Source organism: Oenanthe melanoleuca, chromosome 6 (genome assembly GCF_029582105.1).
Source record: "Oenanthe melanoleuca isolate GR-GAL-2019-014 chromosome 6, OMel1.0, whole genome shotgun sequence".
In the NCBI taxonomy this organism is placed as follows: Eukaryota; Metazoa; Chordata; class Aves; order Passeriformes; family Muscicapidae; genus Oenanthe; species Oenanthe melanoleuca.
In genome coordinates this window covers 17,794,085-17,817,056 of record NC_079340.1, presented here as the reverse complement: position 1 = coordinate 17,817,056, position 22,972 = coordinate 17,794,085, and the positions used below count along the sequence as shown (strand labels likewise).

The following is a 22,972-nucleotide window of genomic DNA, read 5'->3' as shown; positions in this document are numbered from 1 at the left end:
GGTGGTGCACCTTAAGCTACTACATCAATTAATCCAGGATGGTTTTAGAGGTTGATTGTCAGTGGTCAGTAGGTGCTGTAGCAGCAGAGGGCAAACACCAGAGCACTGTATGCAATGTCCTGGCACAGGTGTCCTAAACGGCTGCAGCGTTCATCCCCATGCCTGCCGATGGGCTACTCCTGCCTGCCAGACCTTGCACCAGGCTGCCACCACCTGAACACTCGGGGAGAGAGGGAATTTCTCATTTCCCATAGGCACAGATCCGTGTCCTTTGGGCAAGGTGTCTGTGTGTGTGCAGAGAGGATCCCGGAGGCTAGAGATGGAGCATCCCTAATGCCACCCTACAGGCATGGTGCAGACAGGGAAAGGGGGCGACAAAAAGCGGAGAGCCGAAGGGCGGCAGGACGCTGCAAAGCGCAAAGGAGTAGGGAGGGAAGGAAGAAAGCGAAAAAAAAAAAAAAAAAAAAAAAAAAGGAGGAGAAAGGGGAGGAGATGAAAAGCAAGGGGAGAAGGGAGGACCGGGCGGGGAGGAGGCGAGAGGCCGGGGAGGAGAGGAAAGGAGAGAGGCAGCTCGGCAGAGGGGACGGGACGGGACCGGCACCCCGCGGGCCATGCGCCTCCTGGCTACGGCGCTGGCCGCCCTGCTGGCCACGGCCTCGGCCCCAGGTAAGCGGCACCGACCGTCCCTCGGCCCGCCGGCACCGACCGGCACCCTCCCGGCCCGCCGGGACCCGGCCCCGCCTCAGGCACCCCGGCCCGCCGCCGCGGAGCGGGCCCGGCACCCTGCACCGGGCCGGGCCGGGGCAGCGCCGGGCTCGGGACCCCGCACCGGGCAGGGGCAGCACCGGGCTGGGGCCAGAGCCGGGCTGGAGCCGGAGCCGGGCTGGGGCCAGAGCCGGGCTGGGGCCAGAGCCGGGGTCGGGGCCAGATCTGGGGTCCCCACCCAGGGATCCCCTCAGCCCGCCCGGCCCTGCCCCGCTCCCCCCCGCTCCCGGCAGCAGCGCTCCTTCGCAGCGATCGGATCCTCTTTAGAAAAGAAACCCCCTTTCCATGCGATTTCATGGAGATAGGTCCGCCGCCGTCTTCTGTGCCAGGCAAAGCCGAAGCAAAGGGAGATTTGGCAGTTTTTTCCCACAGGCTCCCGTTGGCGTCAGGTGGAAACGGAACCTGTAGGTCACTTGTAAAAAGCGTCCTCTCTTTAAGACCCTTACAGCTCCAAAAACAAAGGTGTGTTGGACAGCATTGTGTGTCCTGAAGCTGCAGAACAGACGCAGTCTGGATCTGAACTTCAGGTGCAGCGAGCTTAGAGGCGTGAGGAGCTGGCTCGTTCAAGGCTAATAAAAGTTGAGTTTGAGCTCCACTGCAGAAGGGCTGGAGATGGTGGAGGCAGAGGTTTGGTTCAAGTCCATCTTCAGTCAATCAGAAGCTTTCTCTGAGGGGGAGCCTCTGACTTGTGAAACTTGCAGACAGATCTGTTCAACTGAAAACAGCTGCTTGTTTTTTGGTGCTCTTGCTTGCCAGCTCGTAATTATTTTCATTTAAACAAAGAGTTTTGCTTCTTCCTGGCTCATCTGCTCTTTTTAATTGTAAAGAAACCCAACTAAAGCAGGCTTTGACAGTAACACAGCTTCACTGAACAAACTACAGCACACATAAAAGCCATCCCATAGCTTCTGGTTGTGCAAAGCTGAGATCAGAAGATAACAACCCGAGTCGCATGCTCCTCTAGTCCTCCAGATATCCCCGTGTCCTTGCAGCCCTGGAGGCTGGGGTGTAGATTATCCATGGAGGAAGGAAGGGAGTCCCATACAACATTATTAGTTAGTATACATCACTAAACCTGGACTGTGAGCAGTTGTGCACAGGAACGACTCCACTCTTATCTCAGCCGAAGTAATTGGGGCTCTCCCCCAAAACCACAGCCATGCTGAAACTGCTCACCACATGTAACCACCCAATAGCCACTGTAAGTCCTTTAGCACTGTTCCAGTAGTCACAAGGGAGAGGCCCTGGCATAAACAAGTTTCTGGGTGCTAGAAGTGTAGTTTGGTACTCCTGACAGTGCTGTTAAAGGGTTTTGCTGTGTAATATGGCAGACAGCAAAGTCCAAATCTAGCTAATTCTTGGACTTGTTCGTGTGAGCTTAAGTGGAGTGTTTTCAAAGTGGGATTTTTTAAAACAGAGCTTAGGCAGCAGTCACCTTTCCTGACTCTCTACAGTCTACTGAGACATTCTGGTGGAACATACCAGAGAAGCAAACAGCTGAGATGTTGGGATGGGAGCAACTGAGGAAGCTCATTGCAGAAAGAAGTTTGATGGTTAAGCACACTGCAAAGAAATCACTATCTCTGACTCTCTCTCCTCCCCCCTTTCTATAAATAATTTCCCTTTCCAACCAGAAACAAGACTGAAACTCTTGTGGTGAGCTCCACCTGAACGGCTACATCATACTGTGCTGGGAAGGCAGAAGAAGAAGAAAACAGTAATTCCTTGCTTGAAACAGCAGTCTGAAGTCTAGAAAATCAGTGCTGTGTTGGCACACAAGCCTGCTCTTAAGTTGTGAAGTCTCCTGCTCTTGGCAAGGAGCCCATTACAAGGGTAAACCTCATGTTGGGGCTGACCAGTACCTGCTAAAGACAGAAGGAACATGTCCACTAGTGTCTGAGAGCCTTGAATGAGGGTTTTCCTTTCCACATAGGAGGTAAATGAACTCTCCTTCAGAATCCACTGTTCCTCCTCCAATGGTAGTAGGAGGATAAAGTCAAATGGGTACTGTTTTTCTGCTTTATATAAAGCATCACCCAACCCTGTTGAACATGAGCTGATACCATGGTAAAAGCAGTGTGAGATTTCCAAAACTCTCCCCATTGCTGTACTTGTGCAGCTGCATCAATGGGAGCCACAGAGGGAAGATAAGCAGATAGGTTTCCACTGATCAGGCACATGAAGGATTTAATATGTCCCTATAAAAAGGCATGAGGAAAAGTAGGTATAAAATACTACTGTTTGTATGAGTGTAAACAGCTAGAAGGGGATCAGAGTCTCCATGTAGAATGCTGCTTTATCTTCTCACAGAGGCTTCCATCATCACCATATCTGACTTCCTCTGTATTTTCTCTTGGGTACTTCTTGGCACTGTGTTCTGCCTAGTTTGGAATTAAGCAATGAGCTTTTTGCCTTTTATTTTGAGACTGTTTCACAATTACTCCTAGCCAGCTTTTTCAAAAAAGAAATTCGCATGTCAGGAAAATGACATAATTGTTTTTCTTTACAGTTTTCACGACATTTTCATAATTTCAGTAGAAAAAAGGTCTGTGTTTTTCATTTGCCCAAACCATAATTTTTTAAATGATCTATTAAACATTTGTTCCCTAAGTACGTTTGAGGACCCCAAAAAGTGTTGAAAATATCAGGATTATTCCTTATTTACTAAGCAGCACAACATTCAAAATTTAATCTTATTTTGTTGGCAAATACAGCCATTTACTGGCTTCCCCTCTGCTGGTTAGGCACCAAGGCCAGTAAGTCCAGAGAGGAATAATTGAAGTTTCATGCCTGGAAAGCTTGCGGTGAGATTCAGCCTTAATTCTAAATTTCAATGTCCTGTTCTACTTCTGTGCTTTCTACAATCCAAAATAACCTCTTTCTTTGGCATTTACATGAATTGCAGACACAAACATAATGCACAAATAATTTTATCAATAACCTCATCCATGCTTCGCTGTAGTTTCTGCAAGAATTTTTTTTTTAAAAAACCAAACCATTCTTTACACGAAAGATTTTCTTCTTCATGACAAAAAAATAATGTCTACTTGGAATAAACATGCCATTAAGTAGATATTTTGACTGAAGTGGCACAAAATTATTATCATACTATTAATTTTCAGAATTCTTCTCAAATTTTTGCAGTGCAACTTCTTTAATTTAGTGGATTTACTGTAAGTAAGGTAATATAATTCACTGATTCATTTCATTGCTTCACTGGGACCATAAAATCAGTGTCTCTGTCTCAAAAACTCCTTCAGAAACAGAAAGGAAATACTTTACTTGCTTATTTTGAAGATAAATATATGTTTGTGTTTCAGGAGCTGATGTCAGACAATAGTCTCTGCCAAAACGCTCATCCCCTTTGTTAAAATGTTCCTTGCTGATGTGCTAGAAAAGTGTCCAGAAATGAAAAAATCATTCTCCCAGAGTTGCAATTCTCATTAGTATTTGAGTACAGTACAGTACTCACATAACAGGAAGTTGACAGTTTAGAGGACATTTCATGCTTTGCAGAGAGCATTGCAGGGAGTGCTTGCTCACTGCTGGAATATGGTTCTCTCTCCAGTGGATGCCCTCACACCGGTAGATTACACATCACAAGTCATTTAGGGAGCACACTGCCACAATACACCATTGGTCAAAAATAGATCACTCTCTGATGTGACTAATCAGGACATTCTTAATGTGCATTGGGAAGGAAATAAAATGAGTGTTGATTCCCACGCCTCAGAAAATCAGTCCAGTATAAATCAGTTAGGTCAGGAAAGGGAAATCTTTCTCTAATGGACACCTGTGGACACTTTTTTCAGCCTTCACCTATACTGGCTATCATTAGAAGTAAAACAGAGAGACAAAGAGCTGGTCTAAGTGATGGTTTAGGATGAAGAACATTAAAGACAAGAATCAGAAATTAATGGAACAATGAACAATCATTTGATCTCATGTCATATTTTGTCATACTAATAATGTCAGATTCATTTGAATTTGTAGTCAGAAAAAATAGTCTGATGGATTTAACCCAGGTTTGAGATGACCGTTTGATTATGACAAGGAGAACATACTTAAACAGGACATGGGAAACTGTAGGATATAGAGAATTCAGTGGTCTGCCTGTGGTAGTCTAGGGAACAGTATGATGTAAGGTCTGCACAAATGATGTCTGAAAGAAGTAGGTAGAAGCATGCACATTGAAATTGTGACCTTATCAAATCAGCACAAGACGAGGACAGCACATAAGAAAAACTGAGAGTAGAAGATAGTACAGCAAAGTCACATACTTGGGGATTAGTAAGAATTTCTTCAGTACCCTGATAACTGAACTGCAAATGACAAAGAAAGGAAAACACTCAAGTATGCTATTTATTTATAACCTGACATATAATCACACATGAAAGTATCATGAAAAAGGACAAGATAATTCTGGGATATATCAGGCAAGGTATATCACAGTCAAATGTGGGAAGTACTATGAGTATTCCACAGGACACTGGAGAATTTCTTTGCAGACAGTGCCTATAACTGCAGTCAATTCCATTAAAAAAAATTAATTACAATCAAATCCAAAATCTAAACTGTAACCAATGCAGAGAAGGGCTGTTAGGGTGAATAGGGAAGACACTACTTTACTAGAGGAGACTAAAAGAGCTTGTCTTCTTTAGCTCAACAAAGCAAAAAAAATAATTGCTTTGTATATGGAGTCAGGAAGTAAGCTCTAGAGAAGAAAATGCTATTTTAGGCTTAAAGCTGGCACGGGAACAAATGAGCATAAACTGGCTATTGAAACCATTTAGCCTGGAAGTCCTAAGAAGGATGCGAGCCTTTGGAAGAGCTGGTCACAGAACAGCTTTCCAAAACTGTTCAGACTGATGAAAGATTGTGTGAAATTGGTCCTGTGACAGTAGCAAGGTCTCCATGTCAGCTCTAGGTTATTGATTGGTGACAGAAACATGCTCGAGCAGACTCACTGAAGGAGGGCCTGTGCCATCCTTCACATTGACAGAGAGGCAGATGATGTCAGGTTCTCCAAGGTCATTAGATTGCTGCACACTGAACAGACACCATTGGTTTGCCTGCTCTGGGCTTGCATGCTGGGACAGATTATGGTGCTGTTGTAGCAGTATGGAGGATTCTCACCATCTTTTCTTCCCTTTACAGATGTTTGTGAGGCTTTAAATGTGACAGTCTCTCCTGGACCAACAGTGCAATACTCTGAGGGGGATAATGCTACCCTTTACTGCCACATTTCTCAAAAGAGAAAGACAGACAATTTACTGGCTGTGCGGTGGGTCTTCGCTGCATCACCTACCCAGGAGCATCTGATGATCAAAATGACAAAGTTTGGGTCTGTCCAGTACTATGGAAATTATACTCATCATTTTCACAAGCAAAGACTTCATCTTCTTAAAGAGAAACATGGAACTATGTACAAATTTCTTATTTTAAGCCTCCAGCAGACAGATCAAGGACATTATATATGCAAAGTACAGGAAATTGGAAAACACAGAAATAAATGGACAGCATGGTCAAATGGTACAGCAGCTACTGAAATAAGAGGTGAGAGATTACTGATACCAGGTCTATAATTTCTTCTTGTCCTGTGATTTCCTTTTTTTTCCCTTGTAATTTCATCCATAAGGCATTTGAACATAGATTATTTTTTAGTGTAATTTGTGGATAGAAGAAGAAAAAATAATACTCAGCTTGTGTTTTGCCTGCCTCTTGGTGTTTATTTTGCTCTTCATTCTAGTCTAGCAGCATTTGGTAAGTAGCACTTTTGCCATCACTTCAGTGCTATTGTTTATATCACTTGCAGCCAGAAAGCAGAGCTAGAAAAGCAATGGCAAGCCTGCTGGTATAGCACTTTGGATAAAATGACCAGCAACAAGTGGCAGATGTAAACCAAGTTGAAAACAAGCCATCTTTTAGGGATGAATTAGCTCAAATATTATGCCACCACACCCACACTTTCAGAGATGGGTGAAGTTGGATTTTGAGAACAGATTCCTTTGAAGAGGTAGTTTTGTTTAGCATCTGTGCCATCAGTGTTGGGTTGCAAACTACCACCCTGTTTGTGTCTTTATAAACAGAAGAGTTGATTTCTCACTGGGACAACTCTAAAAATAATGCCAGAAAGCAGTGTAGAGTGTTTTCTCATTCACTGAGTGATGTAAGTTCCCAAATGCCTGTAGTGAAACATGGATTTGTCATGTTCCAAGTAAGTGGCAGCAGAAGAAAAACCAATAGAAAATATTGTCAAACCACCTGTCATACCCTCCTCACAAAGAGTAGCTCCACATCTTTCATAGCTTCTCAGGCTATTGCTAATTATAACACTGAAACCTCTCATTACTTTTCATAGCTGAACCATGGAGTTCAGATCAATGAAGTTATTGAAAAGAAGGATATCTGTAATTTTTCAGTCCAGTCCTTAAAGAATATTTCCCCCTGATTTTTAGGGTGAGTCATGAATATATAATCAGAATAGGAATTTGAGACTCGTGACTTCATAATTTTCACACTATCTGCTCAGCTGCTCTCCACTTCCAGTGATCCGAAGCAGAGCAGAAAACCTGAGATGAGGGAGGAAGACTGGACAGCCTGTAGAGAGTTGTTGTCACCCCATGGGGATCTGAGGCAAACACCATAACCACCCTGTCTCCTTAAAAGCAAATTTATTCTAACTCTAAATCCAGATTAAAGATACCAGAATTTACCTGAAATACTGTGTATCTTTAAATGTCATAGCAACTGTTTTACCACTTACCTGGAAGGGAGCACCTTTGCTAGCATTTGGCTAATGCACCCTGAGTGTATGGTACTTGCTGCACTTGAGAGGGGAGGTAACTCTTTTCCAAGTACTGATAAAGTTTCCAGTTTTCCCAACAGTAACACTTGGGCTTTTCAAGGAGATTTTATTCCAAACACATTTTGTATTTTATGTTATGATCAGTTACACTTTTTATTGCAAAGGGATTTACTTATATTACAGTTAGACCCAGGATGCATCAAAAGGAGCAATACAAATTGCCTGAAGCATTTAGATACTTAAGTTGTACTGCTTGGGCTTTATCAAATAAGGTAGCAGTGTTCCACCACATCACAGCTGCTGAGTTGCCTAACATTTTGTTCCAGTAATGCATCTGCAGTTATGCCCAAATTCAAAATAGTATCTTCATGCTAAAGCATCAGGCAAATTTCTTAAAACTTTGCACATCAAGCAGAGGCACAAATAGAACAGTCTCTTCCTTTTTTTTTTTTTTTTTTTTTTTTTATTCATTCACACAGGAATAGCAGGTTACAAGACTCAGATTTCCAGGGAGAAAAGAAAAGGGTAATTCTGCTTCTTCAAAATGTAACTTGCTCTTGAAGCAAGTTGACAGCTGGATCTATAGTATCTACAGATTAATCTATTAATTCAGCTTTTATTATTTGCTAGCAAGTTTGCTTGTGTAAATTTGCATAGGCCTTTAAGAAGTTGCAAATACATTTTGTTGTAATACATAAATTTGTGCAAATACACATATTGGACTTAGAGAAAAACAGTTGAGTTACTGGCTACAATTCCTTACTCTGTAATGATGACAGTAAAATTTTAGCTGGCTTCTACTTTAGGGGCAGAATACATTTCTTTGGAAAAGAAGCCTTGTTGTGGAGATGGAGTCCTTACAGTTTCTGTTCCTGCACTCATGTCAACTGCAGCAACTCTGTAGTGTTTTCAGAAGGTCCACCTGAAATTTGACCTGTTGCAATTTTCCCCTTTCAGTGTTGTGAATACAAGACATCAGATAGCATTTTGTAAGAAGGCTACTGTTAAATCTTGTTAGTAAAACCAAGAGAAATCCATGTGCCAATGTTGCCAAGAAGTGTCTTCTAATCCAGCCACACAATGTCTTCTGTCTAAGATGGAAAATGGTTCTTTTACTCCCTTCCTATAAGAAAACTCAAAATAATCAGTGTTATTCTGAGAACAGTATTCAGTACCCCAAAAACATTATTTGCAATCAGGCAATCCCTCAGAATTCTGCACATCTTTTAGGAAAAGCAATATGTGTTCCAAATGGTTTACAGTCCAAGAGAAGAGACTGCTTGGAGGAGGACAAATGTAGAAAATTAGGCAGTCCAGCTATAATCCTGCTGGCATGGACAACAAAAACAAGTAGATGATCACAACAATCTGTCTTGTTGGGAAGTTTATTTATCAGAATTTCCCATAGAAGAAAGTCTGAATTCTTAAATATTAGTTGCACGTGGCATTTCCTAACAGTAAAAGTGTTGCAAGATACAGGAATGCAAGATTATTTTTTTCCCAAAATGAACAAAAGTCCTTTTTACAGGGAAGTTATCCTGAAACACTTGCCAAAAATCTACACATTTGATCCTTTCATGTAACAAATGAGTAATTTGTTAGAATATTCAGGATGAGCTTCCCATTACAACTGAAGAGACATTTCATAAGTCCTGAAAGTTGTATATACATTGATCTAGCCCCACACATGAAGCTCTCTTGGAGATTCAGACCTCACTGGCAATCTGGAGGATATTACCAGACTCCCATTTCATTGCAGTCATTGCTAGAGGAAGAAAAATCATGGAATTGGCATAAGTGACATTATCTAATCTGATGTCATAAAAAATACCAGCATGCATAAACATGGTTTTGAATAATGTTTCATCAGTCAGAGCATTTGGATTCTGGTTCTAGGCTGTACAGCTGTTACAATATTGACAGTCATCCATCCTCCTGAAACAGAGAGGACAATTCTGTGCAGCTGAACTGTTCCATCAAAGGGCAATTACACAAAACAAGATCTTGGGGCACTGAAGTCTAAGGCAGAATACATTTACTTCAAGAGGTTCAAACTTTTTATGCCAACTATTTTTAAATTTTTGTCATATCTTGTTTGGTTTTTTTCAGTGATTTCATCAAAATCTATTGATCATCCCACTTTCAAGAAAAACCATGAAGCTTGGAAGTTTTTTGAAGGTAAAGATACATCTAACTGCTACTGTTTTTATGCATTATGTTAATTTAGTCCAATGGACAGGACAACTAAAGTTGTTTTGCTGGTTCCTGTGCAAACCCAGCCTTGCCTGAGAAATCATCCCACAAAGTACAAGGGGTCAAAGAGAATGGAAGACAAAAGGGGGAGATAAAAGAGGGTCCATTTCACTTTCTTGTATGTCTGTTATGGCCAATGGGAAAACAACCACTGGAAATAAGTTACAACAGCTGAATAAAAGCCATGAAGAGAGACTGTGCATGAAGGCTGCAGTTTGAAAAAAAAAAAAAAATCATACAAAAATTTCAAGCCAATGCTGCCAGCAGAAGAAGCAATTGCAAACTTTTGTCCTTCTTCCCCAGCCACTCAGCACTGTCCCCACTGCCACTATTCTTGTTTCATTGTTTGTTTGTTTTTTACTTTTGTTACAAAAAAAAAGAAAAAAAGTACAGCTGTTTGAGTAACAAAATAACCCAAATCCTTTTGGGTTTTGAGTTACTCCTCAAAAAATCCCCAAAACCCAAACCAGTCCTTTGTTTGCTCCTGAAAGTCACAACTCATAAGTGCAGTTATAGTTATGTTTGCATTTATGCAGACTTCAACCACATTTTAAACTATAGGAAAGTTTTAGTAGGGTTAAACTACTTCTGAACTGTTACCCTAAATCTTTTGGGCCAGAGTCTGTTTAGATCGTGCAAATGTAACTTTTTTCTGTCCTGTCATCATGAAGCATCAGCTGCAGCACTGATCATAATCTGCTTGGGTTTCAGATCTGTACGTGTACGCAGTGTTTGTGTGTTCCATAGGAATCATCAGTGTCCTCCTTTTTACACTTGTCATTCTCTGTCAGTCACTTCTGAACAGGAGGAGATCCACAGGTGAGCAAAATGCCATTCTTGATGACTGCAAAGCCCTTCCCAAAAAGGGGGCAGGGGGTGGGGAGAAGAGAATGCAGAGAAAGCAGGAAAATTAAATATTGCCTTGCTTTGATTGTAATTTTAAATAAAACTAGTAAGAAGAAAAAAATTCTGCCAGCCAAATTCGAACAAAGGCATTTTCTTCCTTTTAAGGAGGGAGGAAATAAAACTTTAAATTTGCTTTGGACTTTTCAAAAATCTTTTGCCTTTGCACAAAAATAAGTTGAAGGTAGTTGGAGCTTCTTTCAGGGGAGAACAAGTGCTGAATCATTAAGTGGCATTCTGACCAGAAGCTAAAATTTTGCATGAGTCACATTTCTCCAAATGTAGAGGGGTTTCAAAACAATCTTTACTCTGTTCTATTTTATTCTCCTTTCTTGAGTAGCTGTCAGTATTCTTGGGAATTTGAGGGGTTTTATTAGCAGTCTCTCACTTGCAGTATTTTCTGAAACTAAAGCATTATTTCAACATTCAAATCTGTCATTTCATAATAATATTTCAAGATCAAGCGTTACTGTTTCATTGCCTCAGAGAGGGTTTTTCAAAGGGGCTGCATCAAAGCAGTGTTGTTGTAAACATAAGTGCTATTTCAAATCTGTGGAGTAACCACTGCAGGCTCTGCTTCCATGTCAGTTTAAAAGTGGTTTATTTGGAGACCTCACAGAAGCTGCAAGGATGAGATACCAGCACACTTAGCAGTTACTATGTCAGAGGAGAGTGTAAGGACCACCTCTGAACAGAAGCTTTCAGAAGGTTAATGACTTGCTTTGTTAATGACAGGAGAGAATCATGGCTTTGCTGCCTCTGCAGCCTACACAGACCCCACGAAGGAATGAGTGACTCAAATACACAAGTGAGAAATAGAAGAAAGCCAGAAATAGATGTATGGAGAAGCCCTTGCCTGACCACAAACACATTTCAGGCTGTGGCTCCATCTTCCTGGTAGTGCACTTAGCAGAGTAACTCTGATTCTGACTGAACCCAACAGCTCTGCTTGCCAAGAGAAAGGAGTGAGATTGATGTTACTCTTCCTAGCCTGTTAAGTGATGACAAAGGTTTGGTGCCAAGGGAGTGCCCACACTTAAGTATGTTGGTCATGGTGAGTTACCCTGAAGCCACAAGCAGTAGACTGATGTATCCCAGTTTTTCTTGAGCAGACTTTGGGTTAGAATTTGCTTGGTTTTGTCAATTTACTGCTGTGAGCATACAAGCAGCTTCAAGGAAAGGTCTTTTTACATTGAACCAACACCAGCAAAATACTGAAATAATATACAATATAGAATAAGGATATACAAAAGAGAAAAAGTAAGTTCTTCTGAGCTGCTAAAACCTTTATTCACTACCCAAACACCTGAATATTTGCATTGTCAAAAACGTGTCAGCAGTGTACATGAGCATCCCTTTACTCCCAAAGGATTACTGTTCTCCTGTACATTTAAGAAAGGCCTGACATGTAGATGGAAGCACTGCCTTGACTGGCTTAAACATTGTCCCTGTGTTATCCCAGCTCCTGGTGCTCATGTTACCCATTTCCTTAGGACCAAAATGCAATTCCTGGGAGCTGTATAGCTCCCTTAGAATGGGAGAGGTTGGCTAACTCCAAACATGAAAACTTTCCCATAGAGAGGGAAATAGTCATGTAAGTGCCCTGTTTGGTTTTCATGGTCCTTTAAAGAACAGAGAATGAGAAGGGAGGGGCATGTCTGTGTTGCATTCAACTTCACATCAAGACCCAGGGATGCACTCTCTCATCCTTCTGAGATATAAATTGGCAATAGGTTGACCAGAAAAGCCAGAGTCTGTCCTTTAAGAGAGGCATGGAAGCCACAAAGCCACAAAGGAGCATCTTAATAACCTTGGCTCCTGAAAGGCTGCAGTGGGGGCAGCTGTCCTTGCAGGACTACTGCCTCAGAGGAATATGGAGTAGGATTTACACAGCTCACACACACAGCTGTCAGAGACAGGATGGTGGCTGGACTGGACCTCTGATCTGATCCCAGAAGGGATCCCTTTATGCCTGTGGCCACAATCTGACTTAGATTAGGAACAGCCGTGGCTCCTGTGGGTGAATGGTTTATTTCAGGCTTCTGGAAATAAATACGGGCACCACAAGGGAAACAAAAGTCTTCAAAGTAAAATTACTGGCCTGCTGTGCTTTTACTTAGCAAGCTGTCTTTTGGTTGGGCTGACCACTGGAATGTGTGTTGCCCAGCATTTCCACAGCAGATTTTTGGTGTTGTTTAACACATTCTCCTCTCCCAAGACTAGCTATGTCTTTGAGTCAGACTGCATTTTAAAGCACAATACAATGTATGGTGACTATCACTAGCTCTCCCAGTGTAACAACCTGGCAATTCCACCATCTCAGCAGCACAGGTCTGTCTGCAGTGCTCATTTGAAACTCATAAACTATGTTGGTGTGAAGCCACATTTTCTTTTTTCTTTTCTTTAACAGTGAAGCATTACCTGGTGAAATGCCCCCAAAACAGGTAGGAGATTACACATCTCTTTACTCTAAACCAAGGTACCAGCTCTGGATTTTTTTTTTTTTTTTTTTTGCTATATGTATGCTGAAGAATAGGAGTAATGTTTTCAAAATGCTTATGGGCACATAAGTAGTATCAGATCCCTGACTCATGAATGTGCCTGCTGTGCATGGAAATGGAGATCTACCTGTAGGTCCTGCAGGTGTTCCAGTGACAAGCCTCTCCTTGATGCTCTGAATTGCTTTCTGAAGAAGCCTGCTTTCATTCTGTGTGGGTTTCTAGGGTTCCCCAACACCTCATTGGATAGTAATGACTTAAACTGCCCATGCACATAGGATAAATCATAATGTTATCCAGGGATTCCCACACCCAGGAATGGAGTGGGGTTCAAAAGCAGATTATCATGGCCCACAGTCTATTCCCAGCTGAAGACTCCAAGTGATGGGAAGAATTCTGCTGCTGCTGCAGTGTAAATCAGTGTTCCTTTAAATACCACTGTCTGCCAAAAGTTTTTTGATGGTGTGGCTATAAAACTGATTTCCATTGGATGATTTTCCTGATATGTATATTGGATTGGAACTACAAAATACATGTAAAAATACATGACAAATACATGACAAATATTTTGCAAACAAAAAAGATGAAGGAGGGTTGCCTCATAACAACACAGAAGCACAGCTGTTACCCAGTTCTCAGTGACAGAAGCCATGTGGTTTTAGCCTTGCAGTTCAAATCCAACCTCTTGGTATCACATACTGTTTCTCATAGTCTCTTTAGACACTATGGGACTCAATGCCAAGTATAGCACACCCTAAATCCTCCAACAGTGTGATTTTTAGTACATTCTCATGGGATTATCATGGTATTCAATCTAACTGGCTCTCAGATGAAGTGAAATCAAAACAAAGCAGCACAGTGTTCAGGATTGATCAATACAAACCAAAACTTTCACGTTATTCATGGTTATTCATCTTTGTTCTGTGACCTGGACCAGCCAGCACACCACCCAAAAATTTAGAGACTGCCCAGTAATTTTCATTTTTTCCGGATGTTTTTGCTTTCCCCCTTCTTTATTAACTGCTGGGACAAAGTTGGAATTACGATAACCAACCAAACAAAAAAGAATGAAGATGGGGAGGAAATCAGAGTATATTGGTAGGGAACATAAGAAGAGAAGAACAATGAAACCCGTCTGAAAAAATGGAGCATGGCAGTCAGATAGAAACTCATACTACAAACTCTGACTCTCTGGGAGTAGATGATAGCAGTGATACTGCTGCAAACACTGAACTTTGGAGGCTGAATTATGGGGAGAAAACAAGCCAGTGTGATTTCTTCACCATAAAACAGATTCTCTAAAAGTGAAAGAAATGCATGATTCTCCATGGATAAAAACACAGTTTCATGTATTTCAGTGTGACAAGTTATATTAATGAAATCCTCAATCACACAAATGCATGCCTAAAGTGCATTGACTTTGGGCTTTAAAATTAAATAGCTATCAAAGTGTCACCAGCATCATAATTGTTATGTTTCACACTTGGTGCCATTTATTTTCCACCCTCTGCTCAAAACACAAACCATCACTTCCTTTGAACTGGTTGCTCTTCACCTGCAAATTCCCTGTCTTGGAACTTAATTCAACACATTTAGACCCAAAACCTACTGTCTAAATATCCATTAGGCCAAAGTGATTAACTAATTTGCATGAGATTCTTGCCATTTAAAATTACTGCTGTGCAAAATTCAGCCTTCATTAGAGAAGCTCAACTCCAGCTCCCTTAGTGATATTTCAAACACAGAGTAGAATCCAGTTTCAAAATTACATGAATAGTCTGGTGTCTAAGAAATGTCTGCATTCCCACTGCAGTAATACCTAAGCACCTTAAAATATTTTATGTCTTGACACCAGAATGATGTTTTTACTTTAAATTAGAATCTAAAGCACAACAGGCTAAGTGATTTGCCCCAGGTCTCACAAAATGGCTGTGGTAGAAAAGAAAATTAAATCCAGATTTCCTGAGTGTAACAAAGCAAATGTTTAGGTTTTGGTTTGCTACTTGACCAATAACAAATTAAGGGGAAAAAAAATAGAGTTGACCAAAACCCATTTCTTTACCACATTTTAAAAATAACTACCTAAATAAAATAGTACAGTTATTTTTAGTTTTCCACCTAATTCCATTTTCTGGTGTTTTCTTTTCTTTAAATAACCTTCCTCATATTATTTTCCTTGCTATTGGATCATTTTGCCAGTCTTCAGATCCAGAAACCCCCAGGAGGCGAAGCTTTGAAAACAGGAACATTTTTTTCTGTCTTTTATATTTGTGTTGGCCTGAACTCTCTAGTCCTTCAGTGACTGTTCTTCTGGAGATAAGTAACTGGAGGTAAATGAAGTGTTTGCCTCAGAAAGCTGTCCATCTTGACTCCTTGTTTCCACAGTGCCAATCTCACATTACAGTAGCAAATTCTGCCAAACAGAACCAAAAACAAGAATCTGGCTGGCAACTTTTCACACAGCTCTCCTATCTGGAAAATATCCAAGTAACTCCCACTTCACTCAGGTGAATTTTTTGTCACCCCCCTGCAGACCTTTGACAAGAAAAAATAGCTGACTTAGATGGCAACAGGAAAAGTTCCACATCCTAGACTCTAATAAAGATAGCAAAGCCAGAATTCTAGTCATTTCCCAGGTCTTGGAACAGCCATGACCTCCAGGGAAACTGCTGCCCTTGTTCCATGATTATTGCACACCTTCCACAGGTGACTTCCCCAAACCCCTGTATTTTTCTTAGTCTCTAAACACTCATTAGATCCTTCAAGAAATGCACAGTGTGACACCGTCGAAATAGAAGCCAGGGGGCTGAGGAAGGGGATGGAGATAAAAAACTAACTTTCCTTTTAGACATAGAAGGAGACAAGCTCACAAAGAAACAGTGTTTCAGAGCCAAGGAGTCTTTTCTGAGCCTCCTTGTTTGGTTTGAGGAGCTCAGTTCTAAGACAGCAAGTATAGTTATTGTATCTCCCAGAATTAGTTAACCCTGTGTGGCCCTGGCATTTAAAAGAAACCTGCAAGTCTCAAATATATTTTTTTTTAGCTTAACTTTTCCTGCCTTTATGACCTTGGATTATTAAAACAAAAAAAAAAATTTAAAAAATCATTCTCATCTCCTTTTTGGTAGTCTTTCTTCTTGGTAGTATGCTGTTTGTACAAAGAAGCCAGGCAGAAAATTTCATTTTCTGCTAGTTTTAAACCAGTTCATCTTGATTTTAGTATGGAGGCAAATGGTTGTTTTGGGATAGGTTCATAGTAGAGCAGGCAGACTTAGAAATTGTTTCAATCTTACCCTCAGTTTACATAAGATGTGATTCATTTGTAAATCGTGAACATATTTTATTTTTTAAACACTTTTTAGAAAGTTTGGCAGCAAACCCATGTTTTTGAATGAGTACACAAAACAGAAAACCAGCAAACCAGAGTCTTTTTGTACACAATCCACACAAGTGTAAATCCAGAGTGATTTTACCAATGGTAGTGACAGTCATTTGGATTTACAACTGTGTAAAATGGTAATCTCTGTAATTTTGTTGTTCTTGTGTGGGCAATAGCTGTGACATCTTAACTTCCATTAAGCCTTTGGCCCACTCTGAATATTTTATTCTATTAATATAAAGAGAATGTTTCATTATGCAAAAGAATCTGGAGAGGAGCAGGAGCTTGGGACAGATGATTTAAAATTCAGTGAAATAAGTGTTGACTGTGGAGACCCTGGTTGTGTTCCATGGAGTGGTGGAGCTCACAGCACAGAAGAGAAGCCACAACCACCTGCCCCAGCCTTCCCCAGGGTGAGCCCAGGGGCAGACACAGCTGAGCAGTGACTGCTTACCAAGCCACCTCCATCACTGCAGCCATCTTCACTGAATGGTTTATACTCCCCCCCCAGCCCAGCTGTAAGTTAAGATTCCTTTCATTCCCACTTAAGCCAGTACAATTTTATTCCCCTTTAGCAGCAAGGGGAATAGCTTTAGGGGAACCAGCTTTAAAATTAAACTCTAATAATCCAAACACAGAAGCTCTCTTGGACAGGAGTCTGTTTACAGCATAACTTGTATTCTTCCCTCACAGCTTAGAGCACCTTTTCAGCACAGATACTGGAGAATGGCTGAGTTAGAGAGTGGAGCACAGCTTCTTGTTTTATATTCTCTGGGCACACTGGCCCCCTTGAAGAAGCCAGATTTTGCAGCTGTGGGTTTGTGAGCTGCCTGAAGACATGCTGCATGCTCTCCTAGTCTCTCAACCAGTCGTAGCCCAGAATCTGCATTGAAGATTTTGCCTTTCCATACACTTCCCATGGGAGCTTATGCAACTATTGTAATCTGTCTGAGCCTCTGACCCTTGAGGGCAGGTGGGCAGAAGTTCATCCTGGGTGCAGCAGTGGGGTCATACATGCTTTTAAGGAATAGGTGCTATGAAATGGGTCTTGTTTAAACCTAACAGTTTGCATTTTCTGTGCCAGGATGAGTGAGACTCATTGAGTTTCTCAGCCATACTATATGGCTGAAAGAAAATGCAAACCCCAGAGCATTTCTAACCCCCTATAAGTTTTATCCAACCTAAGAGGTTTCTCATTATATACCCAGATCACAATGCAGGTTGTTGGGCACAGACAGGTGGAAGGTGATGTCTTTGCATGAACTGACAGGGACAAACTTTCTTTCCCTCCATTGCCTTCATTTTCCCCTCACTTGTGGGCTTGTGCTTTGCAGCTCAGGGGAGACAGTTACCAGTGTGACAAGCATGTCTCCTCTACAGCCTAAGAAGGTAAAGAAAAAGAAAGAGAGGGAGAAACTGGAGCAGCCACCAGCCATCCCAGCAAAAGGTATGAAAACAGAGGCACAGAGGATTTTCAGATCCTGAGCACAGCCATGGAGGGACAGCAGAGTGTGGGATGTCAGGAATCCTGCACTTTGTCTCTCCTGTGAGGTGGCCTGTTCCTGCTCCTGTCTAGGAGGGAAGGAATGCCCTGTACCTGCTGCTGGGACAGGCTGTCACCTCCCTGCAGCTTTAGCCATTCTGAGATGCTACTCAGTCAGTCCAAGCAGGAGGTCTCAGCTCCCACTAACTGAGGAGAGAGAGTAGCCTCTGCAGCAATATTCACTCTGCTCACAGAGAAGATTAAGGTTAGGCAAATTAAATTACCTGTTGGGGGTATTCTGAGGGAAGCCAGCACTTTGCACCCTTTAAAACTTCTGGTGCATTTGGGAATTCAAGCAAACTGAGCAGATAAAGACCAGCCTCTTGGGGACTTCATTTTCCAGGAGGATTTGCAACTCCAGGTCACTCTCACAAACTCTTGGGTGAACCTTCTGAGCAATGCTGCTGAGCCAGTGAGAGAGAGGAAAGAAAGGACCTGAAGTTTTACTGTGGGTTAGGTGACAAATGATGAGTTCTCAGGGGGTATTCTTGCACTAGCATTTGCATACAAACAGCATGTTTTGAATTTCAGGTTCTTTAAGCTTAGGAATTTTTCTAATTCAAAGCATTCATTATGTTTCTTCGTAAAATACCTGAAATATGGTTAAATTCAGATATATAAGTACATGTATTTGCTTCTAATTTGCTGTTAATATGTAATTTATAAATTGCTAATACATAAACTAAAAGTCGATGATGATAATATGGAATGACCCCTTAATATTTATTTTTGTAGCTCCAATTGCCAATAATTTCCCGAAGCCCAAGCTCTTGAAACCTCAAAGAAAATTGATCCTAGTAAGTAATTTTCTATGACATAATTTTCTGCATATTCTTCTCTCTCAATATAAATGCTGTAATGTTGCCAGAACTCTAGGTTCAGATATTATAAATTGCCTTAAAAAATCGTACAAGTATTTTTTTTTTTTTTTTTTAAGTAATAATTTTTCAAGTGAGGAATTATCTTGGTTCTTTTCATTTTGAGCATTATGTTACACTGGATTATGTTTTCCAGCTTTCTAACAGTTGTCATATCTACAAACTTGGCCTGTCCTTAAATGAAGCCTGGTATTCAGTCTCATGTGCTCCAGGCAGCTGGTATTTTGGAAAAAATTACCAGTTATTGACAGAATCATAACTGTACTGTTCACACTTCTTTTAGACTTTTCAAGTGAGAAATGGGGAGCCTTATTCTGCACTTCACTGCTGTAAGTCAGAAATGCCTTGAATTTCAGGAGTAAGATGGATAGATACACTTCATACTAAGGAAAAAACCCTTCATATAACAGTTTTTCTTGGGAATGAGTTTCTGTTTGAAAAATACCCTTGCAGATACAAGATACAGTACAAGATGCCAGACAAATCAGATGGATGGTGAGATGTTTCTCTGCTTTTGTAACAAAGTGGTAATAGAGTGACAGAGTTTTATACCAGCTCATTTCAGATGCCTGTAGCTGCAGTGGTCTGCTATGCTCCCTGTGTAGGCAATAGAAAGAGAGATGAGTTAGAGTCAGACCCTGATGCTCCTAGTAGTTCAGACTACTGCTCTGAGTTGGCTTTTGGGAATCCTTTCTTCCTTCTCTGGCAATAGAGATCCCAGAGAGACCAGCTTGCTATATTGGGTAAAGGTGGGTGTCTACAGTTACGCCACTGGAATAACTCAAATACCATGTGATGGTTTCACTTTCAGATGAGGCTTAGAATTGGGAACCTTCCCACCAATTGTCAGTAAATAACCCCTACCTTTTACAATCCTGAGTACCTGGGCATAATGAGAACAGTTCAGCTAAAACCTTAGGCAATTTTACTGCTTGGATATGGAGCTCATCATTCCTCTGCTGATCCTGCTGGGATTGCCCCTTGGCCAGACTCTGCTCATACAGGTCAGGCTTTGGTAGAGGAAGAGGCAGGGTTTTAAAACTCCATGTAAAAGGCCTTATATTGACATAGGTAATTGTGGCAGGATAGAGCTATGCATAGAGGGCAAAGACCCAGATGAGAGCATTTGGCACCAGGGGTGACAGCCACCCTTTGCTATGCACACAGTATAAATACTGGGCACATCAGTAATCAGGCAGTCTTCAACCCTCTTAGGAAAAGCTCTCACCAGTTAAAGCACTCAAACTCTTCCTGCAGGTCAATAAGGCACATCAACTCATGCTGAACTTGAAGGAAATCTGTTTCCAGATGCTTCTTCTTTCTGGAATAATTCCAAGGATAGCCCTCAAATAGCTGTTGGCTCTTTCCTTCCTGCTACACAGCACCAGTCAAGGTCCAAACACTGGAGGTGAGCAGGAATAAAGCCTTTTCAAACAACAAAATCAACTTTGGCTCCTCTAGCACAACTGAGGATCCACATGCTGCATGCAGACTGCAAACTCTGTTTTAATGCCTTGCTGTTGGACTTGAGTCTGGCAGATGTTTCCATATGTTGCTCTCTTCCCTTTCATGTTTCACCTCAGAGTCCACCTTGGAGGGATGTAGCAGCCCACAGAAAGTACACAATCTATGGACATGACTTAGTTTTAAGTTAAAAAGTGATCCAACAAATATGGACTCTCCTAGCAATAAAGTGCATTAAGGGACAAAGTAAACTAAACCAAGGTCAGTCTATAAGGCACATTCAGAAACTGAGTAGGGCACTTCCCAGAGCAGTTTACCAATTCTGTACTTCTTGCCTCTTTTTACAACACAGTTGGCTATGGTTTTGTATTCTCAGGAAAAAACATAACATACTTTTTGCTTTTAAACTACTTTTTTTTTCAGTGAGGAAAATGAAAATAATTGAAGTTAAAGAAATTTAAAGAAAGATCCTTTAAATGAAAAAGAAATTAAAAATTCAGAAAATACAGAGAAAAAGACATATCAAATACATCTAAATGAAACTTTTTTTATTATTTTTAGAAAACTTGTCTCCCCATTTTAATTCTAAAAAAATTCTCAGATTTTAAATGTTCCATCTGCTTTGGGGCAAAAAAATGTATCAGCATCCTGCCAAATCTCTGCAGGATAAAATAACCTTTTCTTTCCAGCTATAATGATTGCACAGCTGGTGTCTATACTAGGTCTTTTTTCACTGATGGCACACACTTAACCACGTAATCACTACTGCAAAGACAGACACAAATTGCTGAGTTTCTGGAGTTTCTGCAGTTTCCCTGTGCAACCCAAGGAAGGGACTATATTGGGGCACCAGGAGAATATTCTAGAAAACCTCAGCTAACAAGATAGAGTGTAAAGGAACATTACAAAATAATTCCAGTGTTTTGGGAAATTTTTTTGTAATAGCCTAAATACCAGCAAAATTATTTCCAGAGGACATATGCTTTTGGTTTCTTAAAAGATGTTTATAATAAGCTAGAGAATTTCTTTTGTTGTTAACGTGCTAGAGTGGGTTGCAGTATAATTTTAAAAGAACACAATAACCTGGATAAAATATGGACATAATCTCAATGAAAATTAAAAAAAAAGAGAGAATGAGAGAAAGCCTAATACCAAGTTCAATTGCACAGCTTTGAGTAAAGCCTTTTAAATACTCTGCCTAAGTCATATTGCTTTTGCTTTAGCCAGAATAACAATTCTATGCTCCCCCTGTTGCAAAAATATTCCCCATCAGTGTCATTCTCTATTAGTATCAATGAGAAATGTGTACAGATCAAAGGAATTAGAGTTGCTGAAATGCAGAAAGGGATGTTTTTTATGGCATGCAAGAAGCACAGAGAGTCATTACAAAGAAGAAAATTCTGGGGGCCCACAAACTCTTCTCTCTATGGGCTGTTCTGTTCTTGCCTTAAGTATTTAGCCCTTTGAGTTGGTAGAGATAAATCTTCTGCTTCCTCAACCAAATTTTCTGGCAAGCCTTTCATTGCCTCCTAGAGATTAGCTGTCATAGCCCAAGAGTGTCAGTTACACAACATCATCTAAATGAAAAGGCTTTACTGTCTTTTCATGAAGGTTTAAACCATCAATCTTAGGAGCTCCTATGTGATTCACTACAACCAATGGAAAGGATGTGACTTCAGGTTGGATAAAATCTTCACATCTTTACTTATGCAAAATTTTTGTTGACTTCATCATTTTCACACTTAATTTTAAGGGGAGGAATACCTGCCCAGATAATACAGGCTTATAGGGAACCTTCAGATTCTGCCACTGGCTTGTGCACTCAGCTATGTTATATAAAATCACACTTTGAAATGAGGTAAATATCTCCTGTATTAAAAATTATTCCCTTGGGCTTAGTTCTTCAAACACACCCATGTAATTGTCACAGTCCACAAGAGCTGGCTTCTGCTGTTCCTACACTGACTAACCTCTTGAATAACCTCTATTGAATAAAGTATATTTATCTCCTCCTGTTCCTGTGGGACTTCTGGAGCAGAGTCCTCTCAGGGACCATGGTAATGAGCTATTTAGGAGAAGCATCCTTCTGCCTTCAGCTCATACAGTGTAGAGCTGAATAAACAGCTTTGTTTTTTTCAGCATGGATTGGATCACCAGTGGCTCAGCACAACACGGTTGCTGAGATCTGCTTTTGATGATGATGATGTAAAAGCTGCTTGAGAAACAGGAAGGGATTATGGTTATCTAAGGTGGAGGGAAATTTCTAGCAGTCAGTATTTTGCACAACTGGTGGGATTCCTCAATAGTCTTAACTGTAGGTACCATTGGCCCTTTTCTTGAGAAAGAAAAGGGAAGTACATCTGCTAATAATTTGTGAATTCTGAAGCTGGGAACAGGCAAGTCTTCCCTTCTATTGGATGACTTAAATTAAAAGCTGTGCCACCCTCTGTTAGAAGAGTTGTTTCCTCCACAGTGTGCAACAAT

At 41.0% G+C, this 22,972-nt stretch overlaps 1 protein-coding gene across 1 annotated transcript in view; it reads left to right on the top strand.

Annotated features, from left to right (window-relative positions):
• The first annotated feature begins 489 nt into the window (after nucleotides 1-489).
• VSTM4 (V-set and transmembrane domain containing 4) overlaps nucleotides 490-22,972 on the top strand; it is a 31,684-nt gene continuing 9,201 nt past the window's right edge. Inside the window, exons 1-7 of the mRNA XM_056494805.1 lie at nucleotides 490-666; nucleotides 5,923-6,321; nucleotides 9,683-9,751; nucleotides 10,538-10,645; nucleotides 13,140-13,173; nucleotides 17,938-18,050; nucleotides 18,882-18,943. Of these exons, the coding sequence (XP_056350780.1) occupies nucleotides 612-666; nucleotides 5,923-6,321; nucleotides 9,683-9,751; nucleotides 10,538-10,645; nucleotides 13,140-13,173; nucleotides 17,938-18,050; nucleotides 18,882-18,943 (840 nt within the window). The 5' untranslated portion in view covers nucleotides 490-611. The remainder of the gene's footprint in view (nucleotides 667-5,922; nucleotides 6,322-9,682; nucleotides 9,752-10,537; nucleotides 10,646-13,139; nucleotides 13,174-17,937; nucleotides 18,051-18,881; nucleotides 18,944-22,972) is intronic.